At 42.5% G+C, this 13908-nt stretch overlaps 1 protein-coding gene across 8 annotated transcripts in view; it reads right to left on the bottom strand.

Moving 5' to 3' along the window:
- The window catches only part of MBNL2 (muscleblind like splicing regulator 2), a 157269-nt gene that overhangs the window by 102690 nt on the left and 40671 nt on the right, over positions 1–13908 (bottom strand). For all 8 annotated transcript variants that reach the window (XM_059144490.1, XM_059144493.1, XM_059144488.1 and 5 more), the window contains exon 2: positions 6277–7053. In XM_059144490.1, the coding sequence (XP_059000473.1) occupies positions 6277–6450 (174 nt within the window). In that variant the 5' untranslated portion in view covers positions 6451–7053. The remainder of the gene's footprint in view (positions 1–6276; positions 7054–13908) is intronic.

Below are 13908 nucleotides of genomic sequence, written 5' to 3' on the forward strand. Positions count from 1 at the left end.
AGGGGTGTACCATGGGGAAGTGGGGAAAAGCAGGAGAGAACTGCAAAGCGGGGGCTGGCCAGCTTACAGAACGAAACAGAGACATTGAAGACAATGATCAACAGCCATGCAGAGACGTTTGGGATCTGAAGTTCACTGATGATCATCCCTAAGTCTCTTTTGAAAAGCTGTGGGGATGGCTTTGTTAATTTATGCATTCTGTGAATGGCTATTCTCGCCTTTCTGCTACGTGCCAGATGCCATGCTAGGTGCCTGGACACAGAGATGAGTAAGACGCAATCCTACCTTTAGGAAGCTTACGGGCTTATACGGGGACACACACTCAGGGGTATAAACTGTTACATGGACGTCTGAATAATGTCAGGAAGGGGCGAGTGGCTGATTTGCCCTGGAGGGCAGAAGTCGGATAACAGGGAAATGGACCTCTTATGCCGGAAGTAGAACTGGTGGGTCCAAGAGTAGTATCTGTCCTGCCCTTTATCATAATACCCCAAATCAGAATCACATGGGCATGCACACACACACCAACATCATGGAGCCACACCACCCTTGTTACAGAGACCTAGTTAGTGATGGTATAATGTTTGTAAACAAATACAAATATAAATAAATATATGTGCCTTGCTTTCTCTCTTTTTCAAATATTTAGTTTTTTAGTACCTAAACTGGTTTATTCCTGGGGGCTTCTATTTAAAATGTTTTTGACACTTCAATATGCTAAGCTTGTTAAACATGAATATTCTTAAGATATTAGGAGACTTAGAATTCGTGAGACCAATGATTTATTCTATAAAATGAGTTAGGAGGCGGGAAAGGGTGGTGGCAGCTTCGGAGTCACACTTACCTCCAGGTAGGTCCCTTCCCTACCATCTGTAAGTTACATATGAGTCACTTACAACTTTGAATCTGCATCCACAGCTACAATAGTTGGGTGGATAATATTTACCTCACAGAGTTGTTGGAAGGAACTGATAAGGTGTGAAAAGAAAAATGCCTGGCAGATAGTGGGCTCTATAAGACTACAGAGATTTCTATTGGTAAGGAAATAATGACTGAGATTATATTTTCAAATCAGGCCAGAATTGAGCATGTATTTTTAAAAACACTCAAGCAATTTCTTTCTTTCTTTCTTTTTTTTTTTTTTTTTTTAAGATTTTATTTATTTGTCCGAGAGAGAGAAGAGAGAGAGAGAGCAAGTGAGCAGAGGCAGATGGAGGCAGAGGGAGAAGCAGGCTCCGGAGCTGAGCGAGGAGCCGAATGTTGGACCTGATCCCAGGACGCTGGGATCATGACCTGAGCCAAAGGCAGCCGCTTAACCGACTGAGCCACCCAGGTGTCCCAACACTCAAACAATTTCTACGAAGAATTTCCCTTTATTTGAAAGCAATTCAAGAACATGTAGTTAAGGTCAAGGCCAATGACATACATTTTTTAGTATGTTTTTATGAACTGTCCAAAATGGTCACCTATCATTTTCAATTTTAAAATTTTCACCCATACATATGAAGTCTAAAATTTTATTTGCCACCAGCCAACTTACAGCCAGCATCCTGTAAATAACTTGAGCAGGATCTAATTTTTTTTTCCATTTTTGAAACTTAGCACCAAAGAAAGAACATTAAAAAGCAGTTTCTGCATCATATGTAGCTTCAGAGAAAGTGAAATAATTTACTTGTCAATTTTCCAATGGTGTATTACACTTCCAGAGTCGTACTTGTGTCTCCAATTCCTGCACAGAGCTCCCTCATTTTGAGATCTACTGAGATATTGAGAGTGGGGGCAAAGCACATGACTGTGCAGGTTGTGCACTGCACAACTCCAGGAGGTGCTGGTCATGTAGACTATGTTGAGAAATGCACCCTACTGTACAGTAGTATTATGGAAGCCCTATCTGAGAGGCTTGAATACTTTCCTGATAAACACTCTCTATCGTTCAACATTATTTACTGAGCATCTAATGTGTATGAAACACTGTTCTAGGCTCTGGGGATACAACAGTAGTCAAAAAAGATACAGTCCTCATCTATATGGAGCTTACATTCTAGCAGAATGGAGCGGACGCAGATAATGAACAAAAACTAAGTATGGATATGGTTTATCAGAAGGTGATCATTGTTAGGGAGAAGAGTAAAGCAAGATGATGAGGAAATAGAATGACAGTAGTAGGGAAATAACTATTTGAAATAAGGTAAGCAGAAAGGCTTCACCATTGGCATTTTTGATCAGAAGCCTGAAGGGAATGAGGAACAAGCTGCTCATACAACGGAGGCAAGAATATTCCAGGCAGAGCAAAGAGCAAATACTAACACCCTCAGGTGGAAACCTAGTGGGTACGTCCAGGGAAATGGCAAGGAGGTGGGGTAGATGAGGGGACAGGGGTAGGACTGTAGTCAGGTTACTGGGGGTGAGAAGCAGGTCTCCTTGGGCCTAAACGGCTTTCCTAAGGATTGGTCTTTATTCAGGTGAGATCAGAAGCCACTGGAAGGCCTTCAGTGGGGGAGTGACATCATCTCATTCAGGTGTTAAAAGAATCAAGCTGTCTTTGAAGGAATTTTTATTATGTAAAGTCTAAACAATTTCCCCAAATAACTCTAGGAGTGTTTTTTGCTTCTGTTTTGTCAAAACTAGCAACGTGATTTAAAAAATTGTTTCCTTTCTTAAATTCAGTCTGAATTAACATGTTGAAGTAAATATATTAAATACTTCATCAAGTGGTAAATACCCAAATCTTTCATCTCAAAAAGCATTACAGCTAATTCATTTATTCCTTTCTGGATGTTTCAATTTGCAAAACAAGCCAGATTAGTTCCTCTCTCCATTACAGGGAAAAGAACCTGGAAAGAAAAATCTTAAACATCTCAACCGTGAGGGCGACTGTTTCCTGGATTATAAAGGCACAGAGATAGGGTTGGTCAAGGCTGCAGGGAAGTTAACTGCTCACGAAGCAATTTGCATTTTGTCAAGTTAACCTAGCTTGTAAAACACAATGTTCCAGAATGTTCTGGCCTTTTGGAAAAAAATGTAAGCAAATCCACTGTTAAAAAAAAAATATCACAAATGCCATGCATGCTCAGGGGTTTCAGTTAAACTGCAAAAAGGTAACAGTTGGGAATAAAGTCCAGTTGTCATAAGAGCTCTGCTCAATTTTCCGAATCCTCTTTTATGAAAGTATTTATGTACGTACAATTCTGTTCACAAAAGCCTCAGCAAATCTCTTGTCTAACCACCCTCAAATTTGTTTAGTATGTATTTATGGACATTTACTCATAGATGCAAATGACTCATAACAAAAAATAAAACAAAACAAGGAATAACTTGGGTTTGCACTAGACCAGTCTCTATACTGATATGCCGACACAGTTTCCTCTTAATCTATATTTGTGCATAAAGGTATTCCACAGTGTTTGAGAAAATACCTTGTAGCAAATAATAACAACAAAAATAATGCCTGCTTCAAACTTGATTTCTTGTAATGTCATGACTAATTTGCATCACTGAGCTGTTAGCACTCATACCAAAGATTCTTAAGAGTTTGGACACATATAGAGTTAGACGCTTTATAGGTTGGACACATCTTGGCTATAAAGCCAGTCAACAAAATCACTGTCTATGCTGTGATACTATTAAGAAGGGAAAATAACTACCATGACTATTCCCCACCATGTCTTGCCCTATGTTAGGCATCTCTCACATCTTAGGCCTGTGAGTCTTTTTAGTAACCTTCTGAAGTTGGAAATATTACAACAATTTTAAATAAAAGGAAACTGAGGTCAAGGAGGTATAGTAATTTATCTCAATAATTTGCCTGTAACCAGCCAGAGTTCATTCAAACCTTGCACTTCTGTCTTAGGCTTGTTCCACTGAGTGACGTGGTCTTATTTAAAAGAGTAAATAAGATTAAACAGCTTAAGTATGTCTATTGTCATAATTTTTCTTATTAGCTACTATTCTTGACTATCTTTTTTATTTACCTGTCCTCACTGTAAGAACTCGTAATTCTTACAACCACCTTGCAAGGTGATTGGGCCAGCATGGTGCTGGGGGTTGCACATGCTCAAGCCAATTTCACTGGCGAATATCCTCATTTTACCCATGAGACAAGAACTAAGAAGGGAGTGACCCACCCAAAGTGGGGAAGTGGTCAGGTCTGATTCTTGGGTCTGTCTTATTCTTCTGGCTGTGGACTCCTCTCACATTCTTTACCTTGTGACTACTTTAAAAATAAATAACATCACACTCAAACTGAATAATCTGAAAATTTATACTATCAAAGGGATCGGGTAACTTAAGGCAATATGTAATTTTGCTTCAACACTTGACAATGATTCTACTAGACACTCTGGAAAATGATCTTTAAAGCTCCACATTTTCATGGCTTTGTTCATGTTTTCATGCTAAACATAACTGTTCTGGATCCTTTCTCTATAGGTTGGAATCCTCAAACAATTGTGGTCCTGGGTGAATCCACAGGGAGTTGATAAATTAGAAGGAAATGGAACTTGTTGTTTTCTTGACATTCAAGAAATATTTAGCCTTGATACACTGGGTATATCTCCCTCATATTTCCTTAACTAGTTTAAAGAATTGGAAGTTTTAATCCTAAAACGTTAGCTTCATAGTAAATAGGCAACAAAAGAAGGTTTGGATTAATACAACAAAGGAAGGGGGATGCTCTGGAAAATTAATTTCTCATCTCTGACCTGTTTCCACATCTTGAAGTTCTTATGATCTAGTTTTTAATCTACACTACTTTTTATAGTGGATGTTTCCATTGGTGACAACCACAGAAGCAAATACATACTTAGTTTACTTGTTTGACTAAAAGCAAAATAAATACTAATATAAAAATGTGCTTATACTGTTATATTTTATGTAACTATGATTTATCCATCTATTTATTTCTGTGTAGAAAAATAATTCATACTTTTAAAGTCTAATCTAATAAACTTTTTATGTGAAAAGTAGTAAAATAGGGGTAGTTATTGAGATAAATAGCCTATTTAATTTTTAAGATTTTAACCCTTAAAAGACTTCTCTTGGTCTATAAATGTATCCTTCTGCTTTTAGTGTATAGACTCATTTTCCCTTTAAGACATACCTAAGTATATGAAATCATATTTCAGTTTTGACTTACAAATATCATAAGATGTAACTTCTTACTTCAAGATAGAAATCATCCCCCAAACATACCCAACCTTTCGATATCCAAGAAGAGGCTAACATCACTATTTTATAAACCCACAGCATGAGTTTTCCCAAGAGCACGGATAAACTTCTTTTTTTTAACTCTTTGGTAAGCTTATTTATATGAAGTTTTACAGACATGTAAACCTTAAGCTCTTTTTAGACCATGTATCTTATTAGAACTGTCTTAGACAACTTAAGATTCAGAGAAACCATATTTTAGGGCAAAATAAACCTCAAAGAATTATGGGTTAAGTCACCCCTATTTCCTTCAATGAGATATTTCATTATAATTCTCTTTCTACAATCCCAAGTCCCACCAGACTCAGTATATACTTAGGCTCTTACAATCTCCTAAAAAATTTCTTGAAATGGCCAGCCAGAAGCTAGCTTTCCCTTCTATGGATCCCCACAGAGGTCTCTTTCTCCCTTAAGGCACGTGTCCCTTTCTGCCTAGTATTATAGTTAATTTGCTAACATGCTGTATTTTCCCTCCCAGACAGTGAGCTCAAGGATGCCATCTTGAATCACATTCATTTCTTCTGAGATGGTTAACTTACACATAGTGGGTTCTCGGGAGTATTGAGGGTGACTCAAAAATTTCTTTTAGCCATGACAAACTGCCAAAGAGAATGAACAACCTATTAAGAAGTATTTCAGGAAGCCCTTGGTCAGGAAAGAAAGCCACAAGAGTAGAGAATTCTTCGAGAGGAGAAGCAGATTAACTGGCACATAAAAGTGACACATTCAATTTCTTCACCTTTATATAACCTCCAGAAGATCAAACGTTAATAAAATATTTATCTTCAGTTGTCACAAGCCAGACTTTGATTTAAAACTCTTGGGTACATGAATGTCATACCAGGCCCAAAATATACCATCATGTATTTTTAATTTAAACATTGGTCTGTGAAAAATTTATGTATGCCTAGTATAAAAAAAAAAGTGGGTGAAAGTCTCTCAAATAGTCAACACAAACAAGAAAACAGAACCTAGAAACAACTGTAGAACTCCCATACAAGTACCATGGAAGACAGACCATTGGGAAACCCAATGTGCCATTGACGTGACCTAGAAAATGCATCCCCTTACCTTGAGGGAATCAAAGCAGGCAATGACTCTTCCGTTCTCCACCTGGCAGCTCTTGGGGGGGTGAGCAAATTTGCACTCCTCATCAGAGCGGGAGCAGGTGCCCCTCTGGAACTGCCTGCAGACCTCTAACGTCAGCCATTTTGTGTCTCTGACAGGGGCCACGTTCAAGGCCATGGTGCTCAAGCGCCGGGGACTCTGCTCGTTTCCGTCAAATGATGAAATCAATCCAGGTCCCAATGATTCTGAAACTACTGTTGTGAAAAACCCCACATGTGCGTCTGAAGGTAAGTGATAAATTGCTTAGTGAAGTCCAACCCAGGAAGCGGTGAGGAAGGGATTTGTCGGCGGTCAGTTACTCATCAATCAATATGCCCCACCTGAAGACTGCGGGCCGCAGCAGAAGCACGCGCAGTGTCATCTCCGGCTGCAAACGTCCGAGTCTCTTGACCGATCTGCAGACACAACTGTTTTTAATAAAGTGACTTCAAGATCATGGCACTCCTTGGGAGAATATTCAGTTCTGACGCTCACCGCTCTTGACGGTGCTGGAAAATAAGCCACCTAGACGCTCAGATCTTGGCAGGACTTCTCCTTCCTCCCAACCTTCCCAAATTTTGAAATCAAGCAGTTGGCAAAGTCAGACAATTGAGGTATCTTCATCCACTGTAAGGTCAGGGTAACGTGTCTTTGACGGAAGAATGATTTGAACGCCACAAGAGCTCGAGCTGCAGCTTCCAGCAAAAGTGACTTCGCGCAGGCACTTTTAAATCACGAAACCTGCAGAACACAAAGAAAACATCAACTTACACCCAAACTCGGTAGAACTGACACTTTAAACTGTTTTCAGCTCTTATCTAGAATTTGCAAAAGTGCAGTTTCGAGCTTTGAGCTTAGAGGCTAGTGAAGAAAGTTATGCATTAGAGACACACACACACACACACACACACACAGAGAGAGAAAGAGAGAGAGAATACGCAACTGCAACCGTATTGCAGAAATGATCTAGGCAGCAGTCCAAAAGTTAGGAATGACTCAAACACATGAGTGTGGCAGACACAATAATTAGGCATTCCGAAACAATCCCATCTAATGTGCCTCATTGCCAAAACAGTGTATTCAAACCGTGGCTTCCGATTAATTTCACATTTAGGCCATTGATTTTATTGTTGGAAAGCTATCAACAATCATTCGGGATGTGTCTCTCCTATATAATACGGGTATTGGCATTTTGAATGAAGCATGAACTCCTTATCCCTTACATCCTTTCCGGTTTACAGAGATTTGAACTTAGAAATGGATCTGGTAGAAGCCTCCTAGTATTTATTTTTAGGTATCTCAGGCTTCCTCTCTGCTGTTAGTACTTCCTTCACGTTAGAATTCCCCTCTACCCTGTATGCACTCAGAGGGTAAGGACTATTTGTATTTGTCATTTCCATGTCCCTGGTGCCTTAGTTCATGGCCATTAGGGCCTCAAAAAATATTTACTGACCGATTTCACTGATGACCGCCTCATTGACTCAAGGGATGAATGCAAACTAGATTTAGCTTAGTTCGGTTTAGGTTCTAATGGAGTCACAGTCTACTCCATTGTGGGGAATGCTGGAGTTAAATCACATTCCTACAACAAAAATGTAATTAGTAGGGGCACCTGGGTGGCTCAGTGGGTTAAAGCCTCTGCCTTTGGCTCAGGTCATGATCCTGGGGTCCTGGAATCGAGTCCCGCATTGGGCTCTCTGCTCAGCGGGGAGCCTGCTTCCCCCTCTCTCTCTGCCTGCTTCTTTCCCTGCTTGTGATCTCTCTCTCTCTTTTTGTCAAATAAATAAATAAAACCTTTAAAATATATAATTAGTAAATTCAAATTTCTGAAATCACTATATTTCATTGTTTTTAATATTTTCAAGGACTACAGAGCCATTAAAATATTAGAAATTTAACACGGCTGGGTTCAGGAAGCATAAAAGACTGAATATCAGACACCGATCACTTTCATAAATTTTACGTGCTACAAGCTACTTTCAACGCATACCTCGCCTTGATGTCCTTCTAAAAAATTTTAAATAAGAACTTAATGGAAACTGGAAGTCGATTATTTAAAATCAGCATGTACAAATACATTCAGGCAGTAATAATTTTTGCACGGCTCAGAAATGTTCCCTGAAAAAGTAGGTCTCATGGTAATTAGGTTTCGTTAATTCCAGGTAAACCGGGCCGAACGGGCTTCCTTGCCATAGGGTTTTGTTTTGTTTTCTTTTCGTCTGCTCTCCAGTGAGTCTCTAACAGGGGAAGAGAAACAATGGCATCTCTCAAGCTTATCTGATCATAGAACATTTATTTAGCAGGACACCTCTTGGGACTAGTAGGAAACGCTACTTCATCCCAGGACTTTTTTACTTGTTAGCAGAAGTGTTTGAATGAGTAATAACTGTATGTGCATTTAAGGAAATTGGCAAGCTCGGGAGCTATGACACATACCTAACTCCGCGTGTAAAATATTTGAGGGGACAGGCAGGCTCCTGCTTGTCTGTTCGGCAGCGTTGTGTTCCCAGCAGCGAACATCAACTCGCTTAACTAGGCAGTTCAAGAAGAGGAGTTTAATAACCAAATTTACTCTGGGTCAGGTTTCGCAGACCAGCCTGGACCTGCACCCTCATTACCTCAACCCCCATTACCAACCCCTGCGGAGAACAAAGGAGGAGGGAAGCAAGGGAAAGAAAACATTCCTGCCTGGGGATTTCGTGGAGCCAAGGGACTACTAATGAGGTTTCAAATGATAGGGTGGCCCCATCGAGTTCAAGTTACACAATATTTCATAGAGCCCCTGAGACCTATGGACCAGGGTCTGATATTCCAGGACAACAAAGATGCAGGAGAACTCACCCCCAAGGCAGCACCAACCTTGGCCATGGCTTCAGGTGTAGGGAAAGAACTAGGCAAACACGTATTTATGCACAGAAGGTAAATGAGTAATGACTCAAGTATTCCTCAAAACCACGCAGGAACAAGGCTTTCAACTCAGTCCAGTGAATGGGGTGGCCATTTGCTTATACTTTTGGGTAAGAAAGTATTATTTTCCCGGGAAAAAATCGATTGCCATTTCTAGTGACTATGAAAATCCAACTAGAATTTAGCGGGTCAGGATTTAGGGAGGTGAACTTGCTTTTAAAACCAGTGGAGCTGGGGCATCTGGGTGGTTCAGTGGGTTAAAGCCTCTGCCTTTGGCTCAGGTCATGATCCCAGGGTCCCGGGATGGAGCCCCCGCATTGGGCTCTCTGCTCAGCAGGGAGCCTGCTTCCTCCTCTTTCTCTGTCTACTTGTGATCTCTGTCTGTCAAATAAATAAATAAATAAAATAAATTAAATAAAACCAGTGGAGCCATGCTTTCGGATGGCCAGAGTCCTGTGACCTTCCAGAAGGAAACGGAAGTACACTATATTGTACCTAACAATATTGCTGTCTTCTCATGAATACCCTCCTTCTTCCCCTTGCTCGGTTTCTATCCTAAAAGTTACAGAGCTACTGTTGTCAAAGACACTGTCTCCCTTAGGCCATCACCGCCTCCATCTTCTGGAATGGGTACGAGCAGGTACTTGCGGAACAAGGGGGAGAGAGAGCAGATTTGAAGGAGGTTAAGGAAGGCCACCAGAGGAGGTGGCCAGGCCAGTGATGGGTAAGGATGGAAGAAACCAACTTTTGACACAAGACTAAACTCTGCTAACACACAGACCAAAATCCGTATTGGATCTACCAGACTACAGATTCCCTGGAGAAGGGTGACACGTTGAGGCTTCGCTCTCCAGTAAGGAGGCCACCAGCTCTGTGTGGCTTCTGAACACTTGAAAGGTGGCTAGTGCCACTGAGGAACTAAATTTCAATTTTTTATTTATTCTTAATTAATGTAAATTTAACTTAAACATTGATCCTTAGTTTAGTGACTGGAAAACTTCCAAGTGTGCTTGGATTGACTCAAGTACCTAAATCTACTTTTCAGTTGTATATTTTATGAGACCTAAATACATATCCAGAATTTCCAATGAAATCAGCTCCTGAGTTGTGCTTTACATGTGAAATTCACACTGCTTTCACATCCTTCATACAAAAAATAATGTGAAAATGTCCCGTTAATATTGTTTCATATTTACTACAACGTGAGTTGCTAATATTTTAACTCACTGGATTAAATGTTACTATGAAAATTAAACTCACTTGGCTTCTCTTTATCCCCTCCAGAATTCAGAGCAATATGTAGCTCCCGTTAGATTTCTATTAGTGGGAACGTCTTAGGAGCGTTTGCATTTTTTTTCTCCAAGCCAACACAGAAGGTAATGGAGTGGTGGGAAGTACCCTGCCTTATGAGCCAGCTTCTAGCCTCATTTTGCCAAGGTTCCTTCATGCGACCTTGGGTAAGTCGGTTTCTTTGAGATCCAGTCCCTTTATCTGTAAAATGTGGATAACAATTCCTAACTACATGACATGGTTGCTGCCATGGAGGACAGAGGACCGAGGAAACAGAAAATACTTTGTAAACAATGACATGCTGTCCTCATGCAAGGCGAAAGGAGGAGCTACTCGATAAATATTTATTGAATAATTCTGTTTCAGGATTCTGTATCAACGGCCAGGCTTATGGCTTTTGCAGATGCACAGATGCCAAAAGCAGGACAGTGGATTTGAGATCAAAGGAACTGACAGAATGGGGTCCTGGGGGCCACGTATCTGGAGCATCCCTCGGTCCTCAGACTGATTGGTTCTGCACCCGAAGAGAACCCACAGAGAAGTTTCCCCAAGTACCAATCCCACAGGGTTCTTACAAAAGCCTCACCGGTCCCTGCTTTCTTCCTTCAGTTGCTACCAACCCAGAAATGCATCAGACACTCTGGGGCCCCGGCAGTGACCCTGGATGTGATGCGTACCCAAGTATTCGGGAAGCATTGTCGGGAAGCCCCCTTGGTTTGAGGGCTTGCTGGAAACACGGAGGCGGAGGCCATCCCCCAGCGCTCTGGGGGCGTGGGGAGGAGTGGGCAGCATGTTTTAGTTCATCTGCCCAGAGGAGCCCCTCGGAAAATGTGTCTGAATGGAGGGAGCACCTTTTTCTCATTCTCAAAAAGGTCCCATGTATGCTGCCATTGGTCCTGCTTATATGCGAGGCACCTATTACCTTTCCCAGAGGTTTCTGGGCTCCACTGGGAAAGCAGGGTCTCCCACTTACATGATTTTCCAGCTCCTTCTCTTTTATATTTCTCCCAATGCTCTGCTCGTGCAGCCATTTTTCTCAATTCTTTTTGACTCAGGCTTCAGTTTTATTTCCAATGTTCCAATCCATGCTATCCCCAATTAGCTCCTTCCGGTGCAGAACCCAGGCAGAATTCAGAAGTAGTTCTTCCCAGTGATTTCTCTGGCCTGGTTTCTTCATCGGGGTTCCTCGCCTTGTCCCCTTCAGGCATTCGGAACCTTGTGTTCTTCCCCGTCCTGGTTTTCTGAGCCCCTCAGAGAGGAGGCGGTGCCCGTAGCCTTGCAGGCTGACCATTGATATGGCCTCTGAGTCTTGAAATCCTGCTCCTCGAAAACCCCCACCGCCCCCTCTGCTGATCTCCCTAGCCCACTTTCTAACAGTACCTGGTGATCATTTTTAAGTATGACCCCCTAATTCTCAAGAACTTAAATACTGACTTATCCAAGCGCATGCCCCCAGGTTTTGCCCTGTGTCTGTAACAGACCCTCCCATTAGTTTCAAATCCTCAGAACTCAGAATATGCTTAACAAATGTCTGTCAAACAAAGTCCTGATCCTCCTCCAATGAACATCTGCACTGTAATACGGACCAAAGTGTAAATGAAAGGAATAAGGCTCTGAATGGGGAATCTCAGTATTATCCTGGAAGGGGAAATCAGAGCCGGTGGCATTGGCTTACCCTGTTTCTTGCCAAGGAGGTCAGGGGTGAGAGTGAGGATCTGCCCCCGGGATAAATGATTTGATCTTCAAAACCCAGCATTGTTAGCCCTGTGATTTACAAAGTATAACAGCTGGGCTAGCACAGCAGAGGCCTCTGGGAGCTCATTAGGATGCAGATTCCCAGGCCTCGCCCAGAGGTACTGACTCAGAAACTCTGGGGTGAGGCCGGCAAGCTGTGTTTTAACAAGCCCTACCGGGGTGATGCTGAAGCCTGTTCCAGGCTGAGAACTGCCATCGTAAGCTTTTCTCCCTGGCCCCCCTGTTCGTGCCGAGGGCATAAGGGTGGCAGCCCTGAGTTGATCACAGGGTCTCGAGGTCACGGATTCCCCCAGAAATAACTGCAGGAGGGCTGGCTGAGGGCCCCTCCCAGAGGCTGTGTTTCTGATGAGTCCAAACATAACTCAACAAAAGACACCTGAGAGATCTGTCCCGGACAAGACTTCATTCTACGAGAACTGCAAGAATAAATGAACTCCCAGCCTGTAGGTTTTGTTCGGGACGAAGCAGGCCTTTCGTTGGGGCGCATCGGGCTTTGTTTCGAGGAGCCTTGTCTGAGCGAGGACCGTCTCGGAGGCCCAGTGGCCCCTAGGAAGCGGCCCCATCCTGCTGGAGATCTTTACAGAGGACCTGCTTTGTAGCGCTCCAATGTAACAAAAATCGAGGTCCACTGCGGGACCCATCTTCAAAGGAAATCAAGATTGAAGTTCAAGGATAAAGAAACGAAGTTCTAGAGTACTTCCTGAAATACCAAAGGACTTGTTGCTCGACTACAAAATAATCACGGGCTATTTTTAGGGTCTTTACTCACACGACACTTCATTTTTCAAAACACATTTAAAACTCCTCTAGGGGTTCGATTTGCCGAAAGCTGTGGCTTTGGACTGTAAGAAGGAATGGGCCGCTCACGTCCGCTCATGGCTGTGGGATGGTGCAGCAGGCCCGTCTGGAAAGCACAGCCCGGGCCCCTCAAGCGACGCCACCTCCCTTCAGTCCACACCCCTCAGCTCCCAGGCAAACCCGGGCCGGGGACCCCAGGTGTCCTCGCCTTGCTGACGCTTTGGAGCTAGTCTGTACATTTTTGAAGGGAGAAACATCAATCATGCCCGATCTTGAGGCTGAGATTGATCAAAATTTAAGACCGCCTTAAGGAAAATAGTTCACTTTCGGTCACCTATGGCATTTAGCTGTCTGCCAGACATCGGCCTCCTAGCGAGCTCATCAAAGGGTCCTTGCAAAACAAACAGATTTCTGAGTCAGCCAGGCAAGGACTCATTATCCATTAAGTAATTTATGGGATGCCTTTAATTTTATTTTCCATAAATCTCATGACCATAAAGAAACTATGTCTCCTTGAGTTTCCTAATTTCTAATTTGGAGCATCTTCGGGTTTCCTCTTTTTAATGTTTAAAATTCTCCAAATATATGTTTAAAGCATGATTTTTTCCTTCCTGTGAGCAGCCTGACGATTGAACATCCCCACTTCTATTTCTGGAGCTTGATTTAAAATAGCTCTCAGTGGGCTCTCTTCCCTGATCAATGACGGGCCGTATCCCGCACCTATCAGATGCAGACGCCTGGACGGGAGACGGAAGGGAGAAGCTGCCGGCTGGAGTGCTGGGTTGAGAGCCACTTGACCTCCAGGAGAGGGTATAATCCTGCCCTGTAATCACAGTCACACGGAGA

This window comes from Mustela lutreola, chromosome 13 (genome assembly GCF_030435805.1).
Source record: "Mustela lutreola isolate mMusLut2 chromosome 13, mMusLut2.pri, whole genome shotgun sequence".
Classification (NCBI taxonomy): Eukaryota; Metazoa; Chordata; class Mammalia; order Carnivora; family Mustelidae; genus Mustela; species Mustela lutreola.